The sequence below is a fragment of the Thrips palmi genome, unplaced genomic scaffold, assembly GCF_012932325.1.
Source record: "Thrips palmi isolate BJ-2018 unplaced genomic scaffold, TpBJ-2018v1 HiC_scaffold_12, whole genome shotgun sequence".
NCBI lineage: Eukaryota > Metazoa > Arthropoda > Insecta > Thysanoptera > Thripidae > Thrips > Thrips palmi.
The window spans coordinates 6808889-6833134 of NW_023144623.1; the positions used below are offsets into that span (position 1 = coordinate 6808889).

General features: G+C 43.5%; 6 protein-coding genes across 13 annotated transcripts; 3 read left to right on the plus strand and 3 right to left on the minus strand.

Moving 5' to 3' along the window:
* Nucleotides 1-34: 34 nt before the first annotated feature.
* Nucleotides 35-5564, minus strand: LOC117640285 (serine/threonine-protein kinase PRP4 homolog). Of its 3 annotated transcripts, none has more exons than XM_034376647.1 (17): nucleotides 5426-5564; nucleotides 4839-4994; nucleotides 4541-4757; nucleotides 4302-4441; nucleotides 4069-4224; nucleotides 3864-3985; nucleotides 3481-3787; nucleotides 3316-3408; nucleotides 3155-3242; nucleotides 2777-3073; nucleotides 2469-2701; nucleotides 2238-2391; nucleotides 1996-2133; nucleotides 1571-1685; nucleotides 1377-1483; nucleotides 1158-1289; nucleotides 35-1075 (listed from the first exon to the last, which is right to left on the minus strand). In XM_034376647.1, exons 1-17 carry the CDS (start codon nucleotides 5428-5430, stop codon nucleotides 872-874), a joined length of 2664 nt encoding a protein of 887 aa, XP_034232538.1. In that variant the 5' UTR covers nucleotides 5431-5564; the 3' UTR covers nucleotides 35-871. The 3 variants fall into 3 exon arrangements, 2 of the variants coding, with proteins under 2 accessions (XP_034232538.1, XP_034232539.1); XM_034376648.1 differs by having other exon boundaries at nucleotides 872-1075; nucleotides 4069-4221; XR_004587419.1 differs by lacking the exons at nucleotides 35-1075; nucleotides 1158-1289 and adding an exon at nucleotides 1768-1856.
* LOC117640287 (NAD-dependent protein deacetylase sirtuin-2) lies at nucleotides 5313-7776 on the plus strand. Of its 5 annotated transcripts, none has more exons than XM_034376655.1 (9): nucleotides 5313-5369; nucleotides 5733-5806; nucleotides 5984-6132; nucleotides 6213-6309; nucleotides 6397-6629; nucleotides 6700-6823; nucleotides 6926-7118; nucleotides 7192-7375; nucleotides 7462-7602. In XM_034376655.1, the coding sequence occupies exons 2-9, from the start codon at nucleotides 5785-5787 to the stop codon at nucleotides 7555-7557; spliced, it is 1098 nt and encodes a 365-aa protein (XP_034232546.1). In that variant the 5' UTR covers nucleotides 5313-5369; nucleotides 5733-5784; the 3' UTR covers nucleotides 7558-7602. The 5 variants fall into 5 exon arrangements, with proteins under 5 accessions (XP_034232546.1, XP_034232544.1, XP_034232541.1 ...); XM_034376653.1 differs by having other exon boundaries at nucleotides 5328-5374; XM_034376651.1 differs by lacking the exon at nucleotides 5313-5369 and adding an exon at nucleotides 5609-5627.
* On the minus strand, nucleotides 7767-15840 carry LOC117640284 (bifunctional glutamate/proline--tRNA ligase). The gene is made up of 26 exons (XM_034376646.1): nucleotides 15659-15840; nucleotides 15315-15496; nucleotides 15075-15231; nucleotides 14752-15001; nucleotides 14546-14672; nucleotides 14266-14458; nucleotides 14019-14190; nucleotides 13694-13927; nucleotides 13468-13612; nucleotides 13144-13391; nucleotides 12854-13058; nucleotides 12665-12777; nucleotides 12478-12595; nucleotides 11564-11719; nucleotides 10537-11466; nucleotides 10265-10435; nucleotides 9850-10140; nucleotides 9618-9770; nucleotides 9407-9524; nucleotides 9189-9328; nucleotides 8979-9105; nucleotides 8828-8895; nucleotides 8573-8746; nucleotides 8333-8493; nucleotides 8098-8241; nucleotides 7767-8016 (listed from the first exon to the last, which is right to left on the minus strand). Exons 1-26 carry the CDS (start codon nucleotides 15699-15701, stop codon nucleotides 7857-7859), a joined length of 4980 nt encoding a protein of 1659 aa, XP_034232537.1. The 5' UTR covers nucleotides 15702-15840; the 3' UTR covers nucleotides 7767-7856.
* A 55-nt stretch (nucleotides 15841-15895) lies between these two features.
* Nucleotides 15896-17497, plus strand: LOC117640289 (inhibitor of apoptosis protein-like). Its single transcript, XM_034376657.1, has 5 exons — nucleotides 15896-16046; nucleotides 16286-16547; nucleotides 16640-16821; nucleotides 16910-16983; nucleotides 17132-17497. Exons 1-5 carry the CDS (start codon nucleotides 16020-16022, stop codon nucleotides 17409-17411), a joined length of 825 nt encoding a protein of 274 aa, XP_034232548.1. The 5' UTR covers nucleotides 15896-16019; the 3' UTR covers nucleotides 17412-17497.
* On the minus strand, nucleotides 17441-21026 carry LOC117640288 (palmitoyltransferase ZDHHC3). Of its 2 annotated transcripts, XR_004587420.1 has the most exons (8): nucleotides 20788-21026; nucleotides 20345-20490; nucleotides 20051-20236; nucleotides 19842-19978; nucleotides 19685-19769; nucleotides 19386-19598; nucleotides 19049-19268; nucleotides 17441-18959 (listed from the first exon to the last, which is right to left on the minus strand). XR_004587420.1 is itself a non-coding variant. In XM_034376656.1 (7 exons), the coding sequence occupies exons 2-7, from the start codon at nucleotides 20426-20428 to the stop codon at nucleotides 19110-19112; spliced, it is 864 nt and encodes a 287-aa protein (XP_034232547.1). In that variant the 5' UTR covers nucleotides 20429-20490; nucleotides 20788-21026; the 3' UTR covers nucleotides 17441-19109. The 2 variants fall into 2 exon arrangements, 1 of the variants encoding a protein (XP_034232547.1); XM_034376656.1 differs by having other exon boundaries at nucleotides 17441-19268.
* A 660-nt stretch (nucleotides 21027-21686) lies between these two features.
* LOC117640498 (MORN repeat-containing protein 4 homolog) lies at nucleotides 21687-22832 on the plus strand. The gene is made up of 4 exons (XM_034377017.1): nucleotides 21687-21699; nucleotides 21879-22062; nucleotides 22135-22244; nucleotides 22363-22832. Exons 1-4 carry the CDS (start codon nucleotides 21687-21689, stop codon nucleotides 22533-22535), a joined length of 480 nt encoding a protein of 159 aa, XP_034232908.1. The 3' UTR covers nucleotides 22536-22832.
* Nucleotides 22833-24246: the final 1414 nt, after the last annotated feature.

The window sequence follows — 24246 nt, forward strand, 5'->3', positions numbered from 1 at the left end:
CACATACTTCTAAGAATCGGGAGGAAAAACCTATTTTACACACATGCACTACTATGAGTTCGTCTTATTAGTGCATGTGTAAATACAAAAAAAAGATTTATGAACAGAGATACAGTAAAATTAACATATCTGGTAAATGAAATAATTTTTTCATAGACGAACAGTAATATGACAAAATTATAAAGTTCTGCAATAAAATTTCATTTAACAAGGGCAACGCTTGAACTAGGTTACTTATAAAATTAATTTCCCAGTAAAGACAGTATGACCAAAAACAATCAACGATGGTGTTTCTATTGATAGGCAACAACAGCAATCAAAATTCAAATGATGCAATCTACTATTATCAAACACTAGAGATTCATCATTTTCCCAATTAGTACAATCTGTCAATTTGAGAAAATGTTGAAATTCAAAATAAACAAAGTGCACTAATGGAACACAAAGGGGGGAAGGGAGAGAAAGAGGAGGGGAACACCGACTAGAATATTAAGGTGTGAATCTGAGGGAAAAATAGATACATAAAAACATCACAGATTATGATGCATGAACAAAAGCGAACGGAACTGAATGAGAAGTGCTGTACCTCAAAACAGGCAGCAAAGAAGGGAGAGTCGGATACAAGAAAGGCAAAAGTAATATATCAGTTAAATTAAAAGATGTACATGACAATCCCCCTGCCCAACCTTCTTTTAAAAAATTTGAGGACCTGTCTAAACTTGTGACATGCAAAATACAGGATGAAGTCGAGAAACAAAAGTAACAGTCTGCCACGCCTTTGTAATGTAAAAGCTGTACAAAAATTCAGTTCATGTAACAATTTAATAATGATTTAAATGAAACATAAAGTATGACTCTAGAATTAAAAGCTCTAAATCTTCTCTTGAATGAATGGATGTAGAAGAGCTTGATTGATGGCTGGTCGCTTACTCGAATCCAACATGCATATCTTGTCCAGGAGGTCCTTCAGCTGCATTACTTTTCTTGACTGATCTTCTGGCAAGTTTTGATTTCCTACAAGTTCTGAATGCAAGTCCCTGCTTGGATTTAATGTGCTAAGCACCACAACCTTCTCCTATTAACAAAAAAATTATTTTAAAAATCAACAAGATTTTATAATGTACAGTGTACTTCAAAAATTAACAACAGATACTGACCCGCTCTGTTACTTTGTCAACTTCATGGTATAGGAAATTGCAATTAGCATCAAAGTGTTGGTCCCTAAATGCACCTTTCCTTATAATTTTATTAGGCATTTTACCCTTTAGATCCATGAAAAATTTGAGCATCTGTAACAGACCACATTAATACAATTAAAATTGATCAGAAGTAATGCAGACATAAGACTTTAAAAAAAAAAACTGATGAATAATCACCTGGTTGTTAGTTTTCCCAGAGAACATGATCTTCCCAGTGTAAAGTTCATATATAGTACAACCGGCTGACCACATATCTATGCCAAAATCATATGGGATGCCTAAAACTGTAAACAGACCCACAGTATTAACGTACTTTCTTCAAGGAAATACAGTAATTAGCAAACGACACTCAATTTGACTTCATTACTTACTAATTTCGGGAGCACGGTAAAATCGACTGACAAGATAAGGTGTGATTTCATTATCGGCAACATGAGATGCTGAACCAAAATCACAAAGCTTCAACACTAGCTTGCTCTCATTGACCTGAAAGAAAACAAAAAGACCAACTAAAAACACGCTTACAGTTCCAAAGTTGTGAGCCTAGGGCTGGTATGACAGACAGTACATAGCTTCAGCTCTTCTCAGAGAAATATGGAGCTTCAGTTCCCTGCATGGAGATGTGAGGCTAAAAGGCCGGTAACTGCTGCTCAACACCTCAAAAGCAAAGCAAAGCATTAGAACTACCAAAGAGTCTGCTTTGTAATCAAGTCAAGATGAAACTATGTATCAGGTTTAAAGACTAATTGGGAAACAACTAAGTTCTTAGTTGAATATTTGCTGAACATAGACTTACAAGAATATTGTCTGGCTTAATATCGGCATGGAGTATATTAGCCTTCTTCAATAGTTTCAGTGCCAGAAAGAGCTGCTGGCTATAAGACCGCACCGCTTTGACATGAAGACCAACGTCTTTACCATACTTTTTAAGGACCTATAAAACACCAAATTTGCATTAACTTATGAAAAGAGCTAGTCCTAACTTAAAATTCCAAAAATTAGCAAAAAAAGTTTACAACCACATTGACAAAGTCATACCTCTCTCAGGTTCATACTTAGCGGCTCAAAAACCATACATAAATGCTGCTTGTGGAAGAAATGTCTGAAGAGACGAAGGCAATGGCATCGATCATCAGGGTCAGCATCATTCAATCGTTTTAAAACCTCAAGCTCTTTAAGACCAGTCTTGTGCCTAGGAAAAATATTATCATTAAATGCCAGTTCAGTTAAAAATAATGCAACTTACATAAATATGACCTAGTTCAGTACATTATTTCATTGTTGCGGATGATCTTAACTGCCACGTCTTGATTGCCACGAGCACCATCTCGAGCTCTGACTACATTTGAAAATACACCTTGACCGGTGTATCCATAAACATTGTAACGGCCATCCAAAACTTCGCCAATTCTTACTCTATAATAGCCTTCAGCATCATCCCAGTTATCTGTTAGACTCGGGTTTTCAGGAACTCTGCCGTGTTTTTCTAGAGCACTAGGGCTCTGCAAAATAAAAATTTCATTAAGTTTGTGACTCATAAAGCAGGGAAGTGCATACTTCAATAATAAAACACTTACATTAACAGCCGCAAAATTATCTGCTTCTGCAAACATGTCCCAATCATTCTTCTTTCCCAGCTTTTTATCTTCTTTACTTTCCTTCTGAGACGCCTGCTCATCAGGTTCTTGATCAAATCTTGACTTTTTCTTTAACTTTGGTTCATCCTCCGGTGATGTGTCCTTTTCTTCAATTATTGTATTTTGACTAATATGTATAAGCTCAACAGAACCTGGTCTTGTCGCAGGACTGCCAGAATCTGACGCATTTAAGTTTGAGGTGGATAAATTGGAATCTTCACTACCAGCTCCTAGCCTCTGTAAAAGAGAAAAAAATTAAGAAACTCAGTTCAGATTAAACAAAGCAAGACACTAAGCACACATTATGCAAGGTAATACCTTTAGCAACTCCTCCCGTTGTTTCCTTCTCCGCTCAATGATTTGCTCTTCATCTTCTTCATCTTCATCAATATTAATGTCAGGGACACTGTGAACCAAATAATGACTTACAAATCCTTTCAGAAGAAATGAACGTAACAGAAACAATAAACTGAACTTACTCTTCTTCCTCTGAAGACGATTTGTCTTGCTTCAAACCTTCTGACAGACTGCCTTTAAACTTGTCATCTCTATCACGCTTGTCCTTGCCATACCTATTGTTAAATAAACAAAATTAGCCCAACCAAAAATAAAATAATAGAAATTAGAAATGTAGCAAGGCTTACCTGCCACTATAATACCGGCTACGACGGTCCCTTTCCCTACTCCGGGGTGACATGGACCTCCACGACCGCCTATCTCGGTCCCTGTCCCGGTCCCTGTCCAGCCCTTTCTCCCGTTCGCGGTCCCTTTCGCGATCCCGGTCCCTGTCCCTGTCCAGCCTCCTGTCCCTCTCCCTGTTGCGGTCCCGCTCCCTTTCTCTCTCCCTCTCGCGCTCTCGTTCCCTCTCTCTTTCTCGGTCACGATCCCGCTCCCGCTCTCGCTCTCGCTCTCTTTCCCGGTCCCGATCTGGCAGAGCGCGATGTCGTCCACCTAAGAAACAGAACAGGTTCTTTACTCAGTTACCAAAGGTAATCCACCACAGTTGAGGTTGGGTTGAAGTGATCACCTATAGGGGAACGGCTGCGGCTTGATCGTTTCTTCTCATCTCTCTTACGTATTTCATCCTCCTTGCGTCTTGAGTCATCTGCTCTTCTAGAGCGGCTATCTCCTCGAGTTAAATCTTCCTTCCTGAAGGGCATTGACAAAACTTAATGTGGTTGCACAACAAATTAATAAAAATGAGTAAGCTCTGGACCTTGTAATATAGATACCTTGATTTATCTTCAGATTTCACATCTTTTCGGAATGCTCCTTCCTCTTCTCGTGGTCTTTTACTTGGTTCCTTTAGGTCAGAAGATGATTTTCTTTTTTCTTCAGGTGCAGCAGATGAAGTTGTAATTTTAGTTTTCTTGTCCTGCATTCCACTGCTAAGATAATATAGAATGGGAGTTAGATTTACCAAGAGACAACCAAAGAAGACTATTCAAATCCAAAGATAACACACCTAATAATCCTTCGCTTGCGTCTATCATTTCTGAGACCATCATCTTTATCAGAGTCCTCATCAACGAGATTAATTACTTCCGGGTCTTCTTTGGCTTTATCCTCAAATAGGCATTCACCAAGGCGAGCCTGAAGAAGCTCCTGTAGAAACCATGAATGGCAATGTAATTATTATTTGCCCTTTCTGCTTTTCCAAACCAAATATTTCTCTGTAACATTATCAGAAAAACTTGATTATACCTTCTGACGCATGAGTTCATCCAAATCAAGATCAACTTCATCTTCAATAATAACTTCAAGATCAGAATCAGCATCTTTGTCAACCTTCACACTAACAGAGCTAGAAGGCGAGTCTATATCAATGGTTCCAGCACCATTTGTTATCTGCTTTTGTTCTTTAGGTACTTTTTTATCTTCTCCATTCTCACTCTTCCGACGTTTGTGTTTTTTATGTTTTCTGTAATGAGAATATTTTTTAGGTAAAAAGCAAACAAAATTTATCAATACATAAAAATATAACAAAATTTTTAAGCAGTACTTGTCATGTTTGGATGAGTGCTTCTTGTGTTTGTGATGCTTATGTTTTTTCTTTTTCTTCCTGGCATCAGACTCAGACTTGGCAGCATCACTTGGTTTGTCTTCAACGATTTCAGGAGAGTCCGAATCTACAGAGGCATCTGAATCGTCAGAGGACCTGGAAAGATCAATCTAAACTGATCATGATGTTACACTGAAGTGCTATAATAAAGTAAAACCATGAGCACCATTAAAGGTGATAACAAGCATTATGTAGAGTCCCTCTGTAGGAAAATGAATGTGGGAGGTGATGGGGGGAGGAGGGGGTACCGGGGAAACGACATTGAGGTTATTAAGCACATAGCAATTTGTTCAGCAGCCCAGTCACCCATTTAATGAAATGGTCAATTTTGGAAGAAAATAAAATCGGTCGATTTTAAATAAACGACAGAGTGAGTAGACTATGAACTGAAAATTTCTAGAGAAACGTAACGCACACGAATACATCTGCACTTCTGAAGTATCGGTGGAGATTCCACACGACGATCACAGAGTAATGTAATTGGGACTTATTGGGGCGGATACGTTGCTACTAGAAGAACGACTCACCCCATCACTGTTCAAAATAGTAAAATCAATGGATCAGGGACCAAAACATGCAAAGAAGACAGCGGTCGGCGGAGTTTACAAAGACGCCATTTTGGATGATGGTCACATTCCGCCCGTCGCCCGTCCCCTCGGCCGGAACATTTCCTAAGTTCCTCGTTTACTGAAGGCCCCCCGAAGTAAAGCGCCCCTGCGCCCTGCGCATGTGTGTGTGTTTTTGTGTGAACCAAAACATTTGTCTCTTGCCAGCTGGTCCTGACTTTTGTGGACTTGACGATATTTTTAATTTTCTCAAGACGGCTGCCCACAGGTTCCTCCGGCCCTTATTATCACTCCGACGTAGTTTGTCTTCAGTCGGAATCATGGCATCAAAACCAGCTAAAGGTAATTTTATTGTAATTGAATTTGCTTCTTTCAGTACTCAAGTTTGGCTGGTCATCCACTATAGCCAACAAACTTGTGATATTTTCCAGAATTAGTTGGACTGTATCCAAACTATTCAATTTTCTTTTGCGCTTTATGTTTCAAGTGTAACCTCTAAATTGATGTATTTTATTTCAGTGGAATCGAATAGTTCGAGTGACGATGAAGCAACCAGTGGTCCTTCAAGGGTCTCAGATGCGAAGGATGACTCAACGATTGAGATGATCAGGCGCTACATGGCAGACAAGCTAGGATTCCTTGATAGTGAAGAAAAATCTCATCAAAAGGTAATAACAATTGATGCAAAACTAATGTTGTTCAATGACAGGTGGTGCCGTGTGATTATTACAAAGTTACGATCATTCAGGTACTTGAAGAACTCACCTTGGATGGTGTTGTCAAGCATATTAAAGATGGAAAAGTCAAGAGAATAATCACCATGGCTGGAGCTGGAATATCAACATGTCAGTAATTCAAAATTAAAATTAATTTGCATGGTTTTGATTTCTTTTGCCTTATTTCAGTTTCTCACAACTTCTGTGTTATTTCAGCTGCTGGAATTCCAGACTTTCGGTCTCCTGAATCGGGGTTGTACAATAATTTGGAAAAATACAACCTGCCACATCCTCAAGCCGTATTTGAAATTGATTTCTTTCAAGAAAATCCCAAGCCATTCTTTCTCCTTGCAAAAGAATTGTATCCAGGTTCATTCAAGCCAACAATTTGCCATTACTTCATCAAACTCCTTAATGAAAAGGGCATGTTACTTCGCCACTACACCCAGGTAATTATAGCACGGCAATCATAAGAAAAAGAAACCTTTACTGTCAACAATAATTTTTTTGCCTTGGCAGAATATTGATACATTAGAACGAGTTGCTGGAGTGCCAGGAGAAGTCCTTATTGAAGCCCATGGGACATTTTATACATCTCATTGCCTTGAGTGTAGAGCTGAGTACGAACTGGAGTGGATGAAAGGTACTGTTTTATGTTAATTTTGTGATGCATTTTCTTTTTTAAATTGATTTGCATTTGATTTACAAAAGATAACTCAATGTTGTCATCTTGGGTGTCTTGCAGAAAGAATTTTCTCAGACCAGATACCTATTTGTGAAAAGTGTCCTGGTGTTGTGAAACCAGATATAGTGTTCTTTGGAGAAAATTTACCAGATAGATTCTATTCCTCCATAAGTAAGGATTTTGATGAAGCAGATTTGCTCATTGTCATGGGTTCATCTCTGGTTGTTCAGCCCTTTGCGTCATTAGTAAACAAGTAAGTGGCTTGTAAAGCCTTAAGATTTTATTTTTTTGATGTGCTGAAATTAATGGCATATTTAATCTTTTAGAGTGAAACATGATTGCCCCCGGCTGTTAATTAATCGTGAGAAAGCTGGTGAGGGGGATAGACTCATGGCCTTGCTCGGAATGGGTGGTGGTATGGATTTCAGTGACAAGAGCACCCGTGATGTTGCCTGGCTTGGAGATTGTGATGATGGATGTCAACTTCTTGCCGACAAGCTGGGATGGGGAGTAAGTACAGTTGCCTGCTATCTGAACAACCAGTTTTGGTTTTGGACTGAGTAATAGTCTCTGTTTTTCTCTACTTTTTCTTCTAGGACGAGTTGAGAAAACTAGTGAAAGAAGAACACGAAAGAATTGACAAAGAAAAGGAGTCAGAAACCAAAGCTGAGGGAAAAGGAGCAAAGCCCTAAAATTAACATTAAAATATTCGTTTCATCTTTTTTAAATAGTTGCTCTTTTAGGGAACTATGTACCTTTAGATGTAAAAGTTAAATCATGTTTTGCCTTAATACAGTAATCGGCACTGTAAGTACTGTACAAAATTAAAGTTTCTTTTTAGCTTCAGTATTTTTGGTTAACTGTGTGTATACTTCCAGGGGGATACAAAATACAAGAAACATACAACTAAATCATTGTTTAATTCATATTCACATGCCTTCAATATTGAAGCCAAAATTCCCAAATAATATTATCATTATTATTACTAGGATTAATAACTACGTCCAAATAGAGTGTAAGCTTTTGGTTTGGCTTTGCAAGCTGGATGAATGCAGCGGTCAGTTGCAGTAATCTGTGCAGGTGGTTTGAATGGTATGCACAAACTCTTGGCTCCCATAGCAGGTGCTCCTGAGTCCTGAGCCTCATCGTCCCTAAAAACAAAAGGCAAGTTAATATGCAGTACGTAAAAAATTGGAAACATCTTAAATCTTGTACACGAAAGAAAACACCACCTTGCACTGTCTTTCTTAATGTTGTCCTCGCAAGGTATTTCCCCACAGAATGGAGACATAATCACACACTTCTTCTCCAAAGCAGAACAGAATTCATCCCAACTTTTGGATACCACTGTGTGCTCACCAAAATCTTTGGTCGCCCTGCAATCATACACAAATAATTAAAAACTTCATTCTAGCCCCAACTTTTTTTTTGTCCCATTTCACTTTAGTTGAGGAGCTATGAACTTGCCTGTCAAACATTGATTTCTGGATAGTCTCAAGGAGGGAAGCCAGCTCTATGTCCGCCTTTGGGCGCGGAATAGTGGTCTTCTCACCAGTGTCTCTTCTGACAGCAACCAACTGCTGGTTTTTAAGATCCTTGGGGCCAAGCTCTATCCTGATAGGTACTCCCTGAGAAACAGTATAATTTCAGCATCAAAAATATTTCAAGAGAGAGAACTGTTAAATTTTATATATATTTCAATATTACCTTAAGCTCCCAATGATTGAACTTCCAGCCAGGAGAGTAGTTGTCTCTGTAGTCACCCTCAACCCGAATGTTTTTCTTGCGTAATACTTCTTCTAGATCTTTGCATGAGGCAAAGAGAGCCTTCTTCTCTTCCTCCTTCATGGAGACTGTCACACCACACGGAACAATGATCACCTAGAAAGAAACAAGAATTTTAACTTATTGAAGTAAGGACACATCAGTTTCAATAACAAAGAAACACTATCAAAGACTTACCTGAGTGGGAGCAACTCGGGGTGGAAGAACCAGACCTTGATTGTCAGAATGGACCATGATCATGACACCTGTGAAAAGGAAGAATGTATTAACAGAGTAAGATATTAACAGCAATTACCTCACAAATAGCATGAAAAGAACTGCAACATACCAATAGTCCTCGTGGTAAATCCCCAAGAATTCTGGAAGATAAACTTCTTTTCTTGAGTCTCTGGATCTTCAAAAACGATATCAAACATTTTTGAGAAATTCTGTCCAAGATGGTGAGAAGTAGCACCCTGCAAAAATAAAAAGATGAGTCAAGAACAGTGCACACTCAATACTAAAACAACTGCCTGAAATATTAAAAATTGCATTTTACTTGAATGGCTCTCCCACTTGCTGCTACAAAAGCTTCAACAGTCGTAGTAAAATCACCTCCAGCAAACTTTTCCTTTTCTGTTTTGCGGCCTTTCACCACTGGAATAGCTAGAAGCTCCTCATAAATCCTTGCATACAAATCTGGAAAAAAAAAGATTGAATATAGAATCAAACTCTTTTCATAGCATCTAAAGGGATCCCAAAGGGAAAACTATAAACCTAATATAGTGTAGACTTCGTCCTCTGCGTCCTTCTGGTTTGCATAAGCAGTGTGTCCTTCTTGCCACAAAAATTCACGAGTTCGAAGGAAAGGCTGAGGATGTTTGAACTCCCACCTCTGACAAATAAAAAATTCATTTCAGATAAGAAACCAAAACAAACCCTACTGTATGGTAATTAAAAGAAGCTACATATCAGATCAAATGCTTACAACAACATTGTTCCATTGGTTAAGTTTGATAGGGAGATCCCGATATGACTGAATCCACTTGGCAAAAGCTGGATACATCACTGTCTCACTAGTAGGACGAATAGCAATGGGCTCAGCCAAATCAGAATCACCAGACTTGGTGACCCAGGCGACCTGAAAGAAAAAAAAGCCACATAATGGAAAAAAAATTCTTTACTTGAAAAGATTGACTTAAAATTGAGCAAGCCAGTACCTCAGGTGAGAAGTCTGCAATGTGATCCTTCTCTTTCTCAAGAGCAGCACGCGAGACAAAGATAGGGAAGTAACAGTTCTGAACTCCCAACTTCTTGATTTCATTGTCAAACCAACCACTGAGCACTTCCCAAATAGCAAAAGACCATGGACGAAGGATGTAACAGCCACTCACGTCATAATATTCTATCATTTCACCCTTCTGAATTACTTGTGAATACCAATCAGGCAAGTTTTCCTCTTTGCGAGCCTCCATTCCCAAGCGAGTTTGCTTCTTAACACCCTGGCCATCCTGCAAAGAGATTATTATTATTATTTACACAAGACAAAATACACTTGCAATTATTTAATAAAATCGTGGTAATAATAAATACAATCTCAAATAAGAAAGATAAGATAGAGTCTTCCTGACCTACCTCGGTTTCTTTTTCTTTGGGCTGTTGTTTGGGCTTAGACTTTTCTTTAGGTGGAGCAGCAGCCTTTGCTGGCTTGGGAGTGCGACCAGCAACAGGAAAATCAGTTCCGGTAACGGTTTTATATTCAGCCTTTAAGCTCAGAAGTTGTTTCACAGCAGCATCAATTTCATCCTAAAAAGGTTAATGAATGAAAAAAATATTAACAACATGAACATTAAACACAAACCATTGGGCTTGAATAGTAAATGGGTTTGCTGAAGCAGATAACTTACTTTGCTTCCACCAGAAGCTTTCAGCTGTCGGACTTTCTCACCCTGTGCATTCACACTGGAAACCAACGATTCAACCTTGTTGTCAGTCATTTTGGCTGGGGTGGTAGCAGCAGCAGGAGCAGAGGAAGGGGTAGAAGACACCGCAGCTGGTTTCAAGTCTGGCTTCCAGTCTTCACCTGTGACTTTCTTGAACTCTGTTTTCAGTGCTAGCAATACTTTAACTTCAGCGTCAACAGTACTCTTGTCTGCCTTAGCAGCCTTGATGACCCGAACTTTGTCTCCCTGCTGCGCAATCTTTTCAAGAAGGCTGTTACGCTGATCACTGCCGCCAGGGGATGCTGGAGATCCAGGAGCTGGTGAAGCAGGAGCTGGTGAGGCAGGACCGGGCGATGCGGGTGAAGTGACAACTGCTGCAGTGGGAGCTTGACCTGGCTTCCAGTCTTGACCACTTGCTGCTTTGTACTTGGCCTTCAGTTCCAATAAATCCTTCACCGCTGCATCAATTTCCTGCTTCGAAGCTTTGTTTGCTTTGATCTTGCGAACCAGGTCACCTTGTGCGGTTATTGCAGCAGACAACTCATCTGATCCACCAGCTGCAGAAGGGGTGGGGGTAGCAGACACTGGAGCGCTGCTGGCCTGGGCACCAGGTTTCCAGTCCTTACCAGTTACCTTCTTGTACTCAGCCTTCAGCTCCAGTAAGATCTTCACTGCAGCATCGACTTGGTCTTTAGGAGCCTTATCAGCCTTGATCTTACGAACTTTCTCGCCTTGCTCAGCAATTTGAGCAAGGATAGCAGCTTCGCTGTTTCCAAATGTTTTTTCACTTACAGCCTGTGGCACAGCAACGCCGGGTTTCCAATCAACGCCAGCAGCAGTTTTGAATTGGGCTTTCAGTTCTAACAAAGTTTTTACTGCTGCATCAATTGAAGCCTGAAGTGCAAACACAGGAATAACATAACTCAACCCACTTTATACAAAAAATACCAGGTTCTACATCTAAAAAATAAAACTTGCATTCGCACTTTACCTTGTCTGCTTTGTCACCCTTCAGTTTCCGCACAAGATCACCTTGTTGGGTAATAAGTGTGTTGATAGTTGCTGCATCCACTGCACCGATAGGTTTGGCTGGAGTCTCTTCAACAGGAGATTTCTCGGCAACTTTGCCCTTGGCTGACTGTGCTTTCTGTAGACCAAAGGAAAATGCCACAAATAAACAGAGTTGAAACATTACCAAAAAAAAACATGAAACTAGAAAAGTTACATGGATGAATGTTAAAGTTATTTTAATAATTTTTAAATCCCTTCATTATTATTTTCATGGCTCTTCAATAAGTCTTGAGCTAACAAGACAATGCACCATGTCACAAACCCACGTTCAAGAGCAGGCCTTAACAATATTTTGACGCAAATGTATAATTTAACGAGAGCTCAGTCATCATTTCAGCGTAACACATACATCAGCCTTCGCCCTGTGGATCAGTCAACAGCTCGATAACAGATGCTGACAAGGGGCGCAAGAAAGCAACGCGCCGCAACGCAGCACACTGTCAGAACGAACAACAGCTGTGTCCCGCCGGACTGTCCACCCGTGTGGCAGGACCTGCCAGTGCCCAGTGCCAGCGTCGTCCAACTTCTGACTTCTGCTTCCAACACTTTCACTTTCACTGCTTGCCGCCGAACGCGGGCAGCAGACAGCCGACACGTCACGACGCGGGTGGTTGTGGTTCACGACCTCGTTCGGCTCCGCGCTTCGGGAGCTTCGGGTCCAGCCGGCTCGCCTTCGGGTGCCTTCGGGTCGGTCTGCGAAGCGGCTCGCCACGGCCCGGCCAACGCGCGCTCGACTGCCAAGTTCGAACCGCGCGCTCGGCTGTCCTACCTGCCCTGCCTTAACGCCTTAACACGTCAGCCATCCTGAAGAACAACTAGGTTTAGGACTCGTACCTCCTTGGTGCTCATGGCCTGCTCCTGCTTCTTGGGAGCTCCGGCAGTGGGCTGCTCCTTCGTGTGCCCGTCCGGGATGGCGATCAAGACAATAGGAGACACCTTGGCAGTGTGCAGGCTGCAGAGGGGAAAAAAATAAATTAAATGGGAAAGACTGGTCTCCAGGGATGGTTAGGCCTTTACATACCTCAATGGTGCATAGGCACTGTCAACACGGAAGAAGCCCCGACGTTGCAGTTGGATGATGTCTCCCACTTTCAGAGCAGCAAGCTCTGGATCTCCCACCATGGACACTTCCGTCTAGAAACCATGCACATACAAAAGTGAATAAAGACACTAAAAAATTTTACATGACAGGGCCATATTTTTTACTTACCCTTGTACTCTTAGGAATATAAGTCTTGAAGTCCTCATCCTTTGCCAAGACAGCTTTGCTAATGATGTGGTCATAATAGACACAATAGGTAGGAGTGAATTCAGCTTTGGGAGTTTCAGCCAACCAAGTAATCTTCAGTGTTTTCTTGAAGTCCTTATTGTCCAGATTAGGCTCAGCCTCCACTGATTCAATTTTGCCACCCTTCCTGGAAATCAATGGCCAAAGCAGTAGTATTGACTCACACTTTAATTATTACAGGTGTATGGAATTGTAACATCTTAAAATATTACCTGTTAATCTTCTTAATAATGAGGTTGCCCCAATTTATAAAAGTGGTATTCTCTCCTTCCTTCAGAACTTCAGCATCAGCGTAATCAATGAGAATTCTGGGTCCAACCCAAACCTTCTTCATGCCAATGTCAGCATTTTTGGGGTGCTTTGCCACTTCAAGGCACTCCTCTTTCACACCCTTCACAATCACAGGAACAGTCGAACCAGCCTCCAGGGCAGTGAATCGAGGAGCAACTGGGTCAATAACCTGATACAGAGTCAATCAATACATAACCAAGTGCTCCTGAGCAAACCGTGTACAACCCATAAAGATCATTCCTTACCTTTTTGTTGAATGCCCAAATTTTGTCCCATTCCATAACAACAACTGATCTAGAAGAGCCTTGGGCAATGATAAATTGCTTCAATCCTTCAACAGTCATGCCCCTGCGAAGAACTCCACGCACTGTTGGGAACCTGGGGTCATCCCTGAAAAGAGTTCAAGTTGGTTTTAATTAAAAACCCTCCTGAAAAAGGCATGCTTCAAACTATTTCTGAAAATCTACTTACCAGCCATCTACAAGACCTTCCTCAACAAACCATGTCAATTTCCTCTTTGATAATACTGTGTTTGTCATATTCAAACGACTGTATTCCCAAATGTGAGGCTTGCGGAGGCCCAATGCATCGATGAACCAATAAAATTGGTCATCGCGGTCATGGTATTCCATAGTTCTTAGACAATGAGTAACACCCTCAATGCTGTCCACAATGGGGCAAGCAAAATCGTAGGTGGGATAAACTCTGGATAAAAATGGAGGCAGAAAGGCAATGGATTAAGCAATTTAATTACTACACCTACTAATTACAACACCTACTTATTACTACAACTTACTTGTATTTGTAGCCTGTGCGTGGGTGAGGCTCTGGCTTGCAACGGTAGATAGTTGGATCACGCATGCAACCATTTGCTGAGCCCATGTCAATCTTGGCACGAACGCAACATTTAATACCAAACTCTGAAGCCTTAAGCATTTCCTTCCACATTGACATATTTTTCTCAAGGGCTGAAAGAATAGTATATTAACTTTATTAGGAGCAGTTCAGCAGCAAAGAGGAAAAATGTCTGATCAAGAACTCACAGTTAGATCTGTTTTTGGATTCAGTTCTCTGCTCTCGTTCAGCCTTCATCTGTTCTGGTTCAGTGTCATCCACATAAGCCTTACCCTCCCTCATCAATTTTTCACACATTTCAAGCATTAAATCAAAGTAACTGGATGTGTGGGTAAATTGATCAGGCTTTATTTCCAGCATTTCCAAGTCTTCTAAAATGACCTGTTAAAACAAGAGAAAAAAAACAACACAAATTATTTAACATCATTCATAAAACCTATTCAATAAAGACTATTTACAGCCAGGTACCTTTTCAAAGTCAACTTTTTCTTTGGCTGGGTTGGTGTCGTCAAACCTCATGATAAGTTTCCCTTTGAATGCTTGCTGATAATACTGATTCAGTAGTGCAGCTTTAGCATGACCAATGTGAAGATAACTACAATACAGTCAAAATATTAAAGAAGGGAGTGAAAAAGCCTAAGAGAACATGGAAAGACGATTACAATGTTTCTTACCCACTGGCCTCTGGGGGAAATCGGACAACCACTTTTCCCATTTCCGCTCCAGGCAGATCAATGAACTTGCCCTCCTCTTTACGCCCTGTTTCATCTGTCGGCTGACTTTGACTCTTTGGTGCAGCCTTCACTTCTTCAGGAAGAGAGGAAATCACCGACTGAACGGATGGCAGCGATTTAATGAACTCGTACCATCGCTTCACATTTGGATAAGTCTTCTTGTTAAGAAGAGCAGGGAATTTACTGGAACCTGTAAATGATCAGGTTATCAGGTAAGATACTTCAAAACACAATTTAGAAGGTAAAATCACCAAAACACTAACCATGAAGTGCACCCCACACTGCAAAGTCTGCAGCTGTCAATGTTTCGCCAACAAGATAAGTGACAGGCCCCAAAATGCGATCGAAATATGCCACAGCATCCTCAAAGTCATGAGCACAGACCAAAGGGCCTGAGCTGAAGGAAAGCCAGTGGTCAACCTAGAAAATAAAGCGGTAAAAACAAACAAGATCCGCAATACGCATTCAAAATAAAACATGATGAAATTCCTAACAACACTTACCTCAGTTTGTTGCAAAATGTTGCCGCCATAGAGAGCAAGCTTTGAGGCGCTCCGAGCAAGGTATCGACAAATTGTGGGGACGGAGGAGAAAGTTTCTGCACCAATTTTCAACGATGTCTCTTTAGACCATTCTACCTTTACTTTCTTTAGATCCTTCACGTAGTCAACCATCAGCAGAGCGCCTGAAGAAAAAATTAAGCATCAGTCCCGCAAATTAAGTGCATCATAACACGTTCATATTACATTAATGTCTGTGAAAGCTCTCTCAGTTCGATGGATTAATCATTAGGTACTGACAGAAAATCTATCATAGATAATATTATAAAGGTTATAAATGAACTTACCGATCGGCGCATCCGCCGAGTTTGCATACAAGACACAGGCCATGATTGGTGCGGGGTGAGTAGATCGACGTTTTAAACGCCGATACGCCTTAGAAGGTGTAGCAAAAACCTTTACAGGTTTCTGGACACAAGAAGGAAACCCTCCGGGTCCAGTCCAGATCCCACGAGTGCGAGAAGAGAACGCAACGCCAGCAGACGGGATGAACCGACAGCTGACAGCTGACTGCCTATTCGCAGAACAATTCTTTTATCCTTGTTGTTGTTGTTGTTGTTGTTGCTGTGCGTGTTTGTTGACCAACGATTCGACGCATCTGACGCACACGTCTGCAGACGATTAATTGAATTTTGAATAAGTGTCAAGATGATTCGTGAAGCCGGCTCTTCATCGGTAATAGTTGGCCTGCTTTCTTGTTTACAAAAGTCAGGGATGGTGTATTACCGCGTCAGCTTGCACCATTTGGTCCCATCCTGTTTCCAGTGCAAGTTGTTTTGCATTGGCATACTTTTTATTTTGTCTGAAGTTCAACTTTCTGATAGCGAAGGCTTGGTTTGGAGGGCTGCGGAGAGGTATACTGCGACGAATTCCCCTTACTGTTGTATTAACTGTTATCTCAATCTTTGTTGCAGATGCCTCCAAACCCAAAGAGTGTACAATTAATCCCTGTCCCAGAACCTATTGGCTTTGATGAATGCGGGATTTACAACATTCAGAAGTCTGACAACTGTTCCATCGCACTATCCCTTGAAAAACTGGGTATCCACAAGAGGTACAGCCCAGCTCACCCCTCATATATCACATTAGAGGCCCGATTGGAATCCTTCGAAAGCTGGCCAAGTGCATTAAAATTGAGGCCGCAGGAGCTCGCCGATGCTGGTTTCTTTTACACCGGTAAGCTTTCGCACTGAAGTATCACACCGTCGCTATTAAATACACAAATTTCTCTTCAATGCTTTAATCCTTTTTTTCTTTCGATCTGCTAGGACTTGGAGACAAGACAATTTGTTTCCAGTGTGGAGGAGGGCTGAAGGACTGGGCCGAGACTGATGAACCTTGGAGGGAACATGCGCTGTATTTCTCCAACTGTGGATATTTACTGCAAACCAAGGGCAGAGAATTCGTTGCAGAGGTTCTAGGGAAAAGGCCTGCAACGCTTACTCCTGAGGTAATATATTTCTATAAAAGCCTCACATGTAGTAATTCGAATTGCCGTTGTTATGGATGACTCATTCATTAGTTTCTTTTACTTGCAGGAAATCAAAGCTCTGGCTATACCTAAGGATTTTTCAAATGTAGTTAAACAGTGCCCTCAGTCAGCAAGTTCTAGGTCTGTGGATATATTATAAGATTGGCTACTAATCTTTCTTTTTTCCCTTTTTTTTTAAATTAAGAAAATTAAGCAATTAACTTCAACAGTTGAACTTACTGCAAATTTGTCAAATTTTATTTGTTGATTTAGTTTTTCTGCTTTACAGCACTTCTGAGGAAGTTTCCTCCTTAGAAGCCAACTGTTCGAGTGTTGAAGAGAATGAGAGCAGCTTGACCACTCCTAGTATCGCAGTACCTTCCAAGTCATCTGTTACCAAACAGGTGGATGATGCAAGGGCATGTAAAATATGCCTTACTGAAGAAATTGGAGTGGTTTTTCTTCCCTGTGGACATTTAGTGTCCTGTGTGAGGTGTGCCGCGTCGCTCACCACGTGTGCGGTGTGCCGTGAGCCCGTTGTGGCAACGGTCAGAGCTTACTTGTCTTAATACCTATAGTTGCTTTTAATCAAAAGAGAAAGGTTTCTATAATTTTATTTTCATTTAAATTTAATAAATCTAATTCAAGCAGGAAATGTGGGCAGACAAGGATTCAGGTACATTTCTTAGGAATGTAACAGCCACAAACATTGAATGCTGGAACAACTGTTTCATAAGAGAGAAAGCTACAGGGGTAACAATCATCAATTTCTATAAGTGCCACTGATAAAATCTTCCTTAACAGCAGGTGATCCTAGAAAAGCACATAGATTTTCAGACAATACACATGAATTGACAGTTACAGAAGAAAACAGCAAACAAAATTATGGTTCAAACAAATTTCATTCATAATTTTGAAAAGAATAGAAAACCCTCATGAAGTGACTGTTGAACATAATGTTACATTACTTACAACTTGTCACCTTAAACTTGGCAAAGCAAGATACACAACAGACTACATGAAGAGCCTTGATGGCATTTGGGAGGCGTGCAGCCTAATAAATACTGACCTTTTCTCACATTAAATACTTAGTAAATAAAAATTATTATGCATCGCATGAACTACAACTGTATGTCGCAAATAACCAAGTGCAGACGCACACTATTGCCACCACCAAAGCAAGATTTAAACTAAAAAGTCATCAGGAGAATCACTATGTGACTGTACAAAAATGTCCATAATCAAGGTACGTTTCACAAGTCTTAGCTTTGTATGCAGCACTGTAGAGGTACTATCAACAGTTAATTTGTGTTTCAAAAAAGGTTTCATATTTTGCATTCTGCAAATGCAACACTGCACTGTGCACAAATGTGCACACAAGTACATTCAGCACACATGGACTAGATATATTCCTTAGATTTACAGTCATTTGATGCACACATTCTCATAATAAAATTAACTTAAAATATCTAACAATTATTGACAAAGGAATACAATTATCCTTAGACAAAATATTTAAACTTAACACTCAAATACTTAATGAATACCTCATGATTTGGGAAGAGAAATTTTATTAAAACTCCATCACCTATTCCTGTTCTTCACAGAATAAACAAGAACACAAACAGTATATTAGAAAAGAAAAAGACCTTTCAATATTTATAAAATGGCATGATCTACTAAACCTTGAAGTACAGTAATACTGCTCCTGCACAGTACTATACTCATACCACCCATTCAAGTTATAACATTTGATAAAATTAAATTCAGGTAATCTAACAGCAACATACTGCTTAAAATGGACAGTGTCAACTTTTTTAAGTAAAATATCCAAGGCCAACAAAACATGAGTAATAATCTTACCCAGTTTATTTTACCTGGCATCATAAATTTCCTTAATGAAAAATGCTCCAAAAGGAAAATATTAAACAAAAGGGTTGAACATATTGCGTACAAGAAAATGACATAACAAGTCAGTCACACTTTAAAAAAGAAAAAGATGATTCAGTCATGGCATCTGAAAGACAATAGTAAAAGTTATGAGTTTGTTCTGGGGTGTTTTATGAAAGAGACAAGGAGTTTACAGATAGCTGTATTTTGTGCGTAAATGACTCTCCCTGAAAAATAATTAGGTAGCCATTAGTTAATTTTTCATAAAAAACAAAATAATTGCTAAGACTGTATTATTGTTATCTAGGCAGCTTACTAATAGGCAGGAGGGAAAATGATCATGACTTTAATTTGTCTTGGAAGTAAGATCAATGGTGTTACACGGAGTAAAGAAACCCTTCATGCTTCATTCGAGGAAGAGGAGTAGTGAATGGGGAGAACCATGAAATTGAAAACCGTCCGAAAACAGCTTGAATACTCTTCCAACGGGATTTTTTCACCCACCGTGCTTCTTCCTTTTTCAGTTGTTCAATGCCCTTGAGACAGAAGAAACAAGGTAATAATGAAATTATGTACTGCTTTTGCAAGGTAGTAAATACAATAATAAGGAGGGAGAAAATTAATTGAACAGGTGAAACAAAAATGATCCGTACCGTTTCATCATTCCAAATAGCCTGCATTTGGGCCGCCAACATTATGACGGTAAAGATTGCAAAGAGTAGGGCCTCAAATACAAGGAAGAGCAAGAGAACTACAGTTGCTGGTGGAGAGTAAACAGAACAATCCTTCCACTCATGTTTAACACAGGTGATAGTTTGATTCACCGACAGGAAGAGAGCATGGATTGAAATTGAAGCAATGTAAAACTGAAAGCAACATCACCAAATTAGAGTAAGACTCATAAAGATTTTGAAATAAAATTTTCAGATAAATAAAATGAATGTGGGCTTACAGTGAAGAGGACAAAATACTTCTGGTTATTTTCACCAACACAATTATTGACCCAGGGGCAGTGATGGTCCATTTTACGAATGCACCTGGAAGATAATAGGGCTGATGAAAACATTACATGAATAAAACACAGCAACACAAACCCAGAAAATTTTTACCTCTGGCATACAGAACAATGGTGAGCTCTCTCAGGTTTGATACTGCAGCACTTGTGGCATTTGAAAAACATTTGACCCTCTCTGAAACCCATTTGCTGTATCATCTCTTTTGTAGCATTTCCTTTGGGAACAGCGCCCTAGAAAACAGGACACAGATAAATTAAATTCAATCAACCACTAGGAATTGAGTTGAAAAGAATTGCCCTTACTGGATCTGTAAACATTGTGCGAAGATGTGATGCAAATGCAAGAAATGCAAGTGATTGAAAAACAACGCCATTAATTGTGCTATACACTGGATAAGGACTGGGGATTAACATGACGACCATGACCACAAACTCGGCATACAAGATTAGTAGCCATGTTAGGGCAGCACACATAATCCCACATATATCCTTAAAAACAAACAAACAAAAAAAATGACATTCAGATTATAAACGACCCAACACTTTAACCAATACAGGATAAGAAAAATGAGTAAGTGCAAAATTACGAGACCATACCTTGATGCACCAAACAAGGCCTCCACAACATCTATTATGCATGTCTGCCTCTTTCCTAAGAACAGTGTACTCAAATTCCATCATCCAAATACTGATAGAAAAAAATCTTCACTCAAAGACGACAAGTTAGGAAGGGCAAATGTAACCTGGAACACATAGGAAAACAGGAGTCAAATACATCACAGAATACAAAAGATGATAATAAATCGATTGAAAATAAAAAGAAATTTCAATCCCAGCAAAAACCATGGCCAAACGACAAATAAGTGGCCTAGATAGAAATGTTCATAAATTTGAAGGTTAAAATATAAGTACCCTAAAGGACTGGGGATGAGGGTGAACTTGAATCATCGAGATGAAAGTTAGTACTACGGATTCATTAACAAAATTAAACGAGCATAGTCAGGGGAAAAGACTAAGTTGATTCAAAACAGAATACCCACAAGCCATTTATTGGGGCCCGGTGAATTCACCGCTTGAGAGAAGACCCCAGTCGTTTCGGCTCAAATGCGCAGGGAGCTCCATGCCTTTCCGTCTCTCCCTATCATTGAACATCACCACCGGCGGCAATCTCCAATTTCAGGAATGTTTTCCATGGGCGGTGTCGAGGAACTTTTCTTCTGCTATCAAATGAAACAAGTCATACGCTGTTCACAACACAACACGTTCCTCCTTTTGTTGTTCTTTCGCCTCGTCTCGCCGATCGCCGTTTGTTTCACGCTCTGCCAATAAGACTTTGGCGCTAAATCCAAGGGCGTCCGCGTCTCTCTGCGTCTCTCTCGCACCCCTACAGGGGTCGCCCCCATGAGTGCAAAAGTGCCAAAGCAGATGAGACTGCACTCATGGGGGTGACCCGTAGGACACGGACGTCCTTGGATTTAGCGCCAAAGCCTCAGTTGAGACTGCTCTGCTCGCAGTTACTCGCAGTGTCCGAAGAAATGGGGAGGAACCGGGTTAAATGGTTTCGACGACATTGAATTTTCCCTACTGAGGAGATTCTCCCTGACTATTGAGGGACTTGCGCGGGGGTTGCGAGAGAGTCAGAGTGATAAGCAGTGCTTGGAATCAGTCTGCAGGGCTCCATCTGGGTTTCTAGTTTCTCGGCAGGGGAGGATGTTATGTCGGCGTCGTCGGCAGTGCAGTGCACGAAGGGAAGAGGAGAGAAGCCCCAGGTTGTCGACCGCACTCGCCAACAGCCAATGGACGGCCGCTAAACCTGCGCGTGCCCCCGCCCCGCCCCGCCCCGCCCCGGTCGACCTGAAGCCCCTGGGGCCGCGGACTGGCCGGGGCCCCGTGCTGTAGTCTCAGTCTGACTGCGGGGACTGCGGCGGCGACCATCGGCATGGACAAGGAAGGTACGTCGGTAACGCGACGAGCCGGTATCAATCAGGTATTCCGAGCAGTGCTTCGTCGCTCTGTCTCTCTCGCACTGTCGGCGCCTTGCGTCCGGTTCGGTGCGGGTGCGAGAGGGACGGCACGCTTGCTGAGTGGCGGACTGACGCGGACTGACGCGGACTGACGCGGACTGACGCAGGGGTGGCGCGGTCCGGGGCGCACCGCTACGCCGACGGCTCCCGGTACGCGGGCGGCTGGAACGACCGCGGCCTCAAGCACGGGCCGGGGCGCCTCGCCCTGCCCGACGGCACGCGCTACGACGGCGGCTTCAAGGACGGCATGTGCTCCGGCATCGGCGTCATGATCTTCCCGGACGGCGCCAAGTAAGAGTCTCTCCTGCCACAGGCGACGCGCCGTGAGTGCGACAGAGACAGAAGACAGCCCTCTGTCGGCAGGTACGAGGGCGAGCTGATGCAGGGCTGGTTCCACGGCCACGGCGTCTTCTGGAGGGCCGACGGCATGAAGTTCGAAGGGGAGTTCCGGGGCGGCCGCATCTGGGGCCTGGGTGAGCGACTCGTGTGGTGCACCTAACCTAACCTAACCTCCGCGCCCCTGCAGCGCGAGAGACACGCAGGAAGGCCAGGCTGGAGCGTGGTGTCCTTAACGCGTTGGTCCGTTGGCAGGCCTGGTGACCTACCCCGACAACAGCCACGGCTTCCCCCGCAACGAGGGCTTCTTCCAGGACTGCCGCATGGTGCGGCGCAAGGGCTGCCCCGAGGTGGTGCAGCGCGCCCAGAAGGTGGCGCTGCTATCACGCCGCCAGAAGGACCAGCTGCAGTCTTCCCGCGGCGCGTAGGTCGCAGCCTGCAGCAGACACTCCTCACATGAAGCCTCAAGCCACTGTGCCTGCCTGCACCCGCAAGTGGCTGCATCCTCGTCCTCGGAGCCAATCTTTTTGTCAATGCCCTGAAGCGTAGCGCATTTTCATCAAGACAATTACCTTCTCTGCATCTCATCAAGAGCATCTCTCTCTGGACATAAAACCATACTTTTTTTTTCGGGTGAGCGCGTGTATGTTTGTGTGTAAGAACATGTATGTCGAACATGACAAATTGGTTCGATCCGCGCCAAAAATAAACACTCAAGCCTCGTTGACGTGGACCGGTTATTTTTGTCGTCCCCATCGTGACAAGGACCGCAAAAGAGACTTCCTCTTTTTTCCTGCCGCTGCGGTGCTTCCCTCTCCCTTCCCCTCCCCTCCCCGTGCAACAGGTGGGGCTGGTGAGCCCCTGGCTGCCCCTGGCAGGGGGGCAGAAGGGGGCGAGGTCACCGTCACGCGGGGCACCACGGACCCCCCGAGGGCTGCGGGGTCTGGGGGCTCACCTCAACAGGTCACACACACACACGCCGCAACACTCACAAAGACGCACGCACACACACGCACGCACGCGCGCGCGCGCGGTGACACGGAATTTGATTGCGCGCGTTACGGCGGGGCACCTCAGTCCATGAATACGGCCGGCAGCGAGGAGGTGCAGGTAATGGCGTTGGCCGCCGTCCGGCTCACTTTAGGAACTCTCGGCAGCGCGGCGGCAGCGCGGCCGGCGGCTAAATGATGCACTGCAGTCTGCAAATAAGGGCGGGCGGCGCACGGATGGCTCGGGCGGGCGGGGCGGGGCGTCAAGTTAGATGGAAGTATCAATGTTTCAGGGTGGCTGGCGGGCCGCGCGAGGTACCCGGCCGGGGGACGAGCGCCACCACGCCAGGCCACTTGGAGCGCCCCGCCACGCCGCCACGCCGGCCTCCGCCCAGTCCGTTCAGGCCGTCTGCTTGGCCATGGCTTGGGCCCCGCCCGGACCGGAGGTCGCCGAGGGGGCCGCGGCTATGGGCCTCTGGGGAGGCCCCGCTACGGCCCGCCACGCCCCGCCACGCCCCGCCACGGCCCCGCCACGCCCCGCCACGCCCCGCCACGCCCCGCCACGCCCCGCCACGCCCCGCCACGCCCCGCCACGCCCCGCAACACGCCCCGCCACGACCCGCCACCCCGCCACGACCCGCACGCCCCGCCACGCCCCGCCACGCCCGCCACGCCCCGCCACGCCCGCCACCCGGCTCAACGCCCCGCCACGCCCAGTTGTGGCGGCCACCCGCGGGGGACCATTACCGCCCGGGCACGCCTTTCGCAGGAGAGAGGTGGGGGGGAGGGAGCAGCCAGAGTCACGCTTGCGCGCGAGCGACGAGGAGTGGAGTTATGCCAGCGAAATGAACGCCGAGCCCCGGCCAAGCGGCCAAGTGCACTCTGGACGTGAAGCCTTCCCTACCGTACACAGTGGACCGTCGGAGGCGTCCCGGAGAGTGGAACCTGGAACCTCAAACCTGGAACCTGGAACCTGGAACTCGGGAGTGAAAGCGTTGGCAGTGGCGGCTGCAGGAGGGGTTCGATCCCGGATCAACTCGGCACTTCGCCTCACCCCGCGATAACCCTCCCCTCCCCCTCCCTTTGCCGCCACCGCCTCGGGATCATCGCTCGCTCATTTCTTTGGCCGTGTTTTCAACCGGAGCGGGAG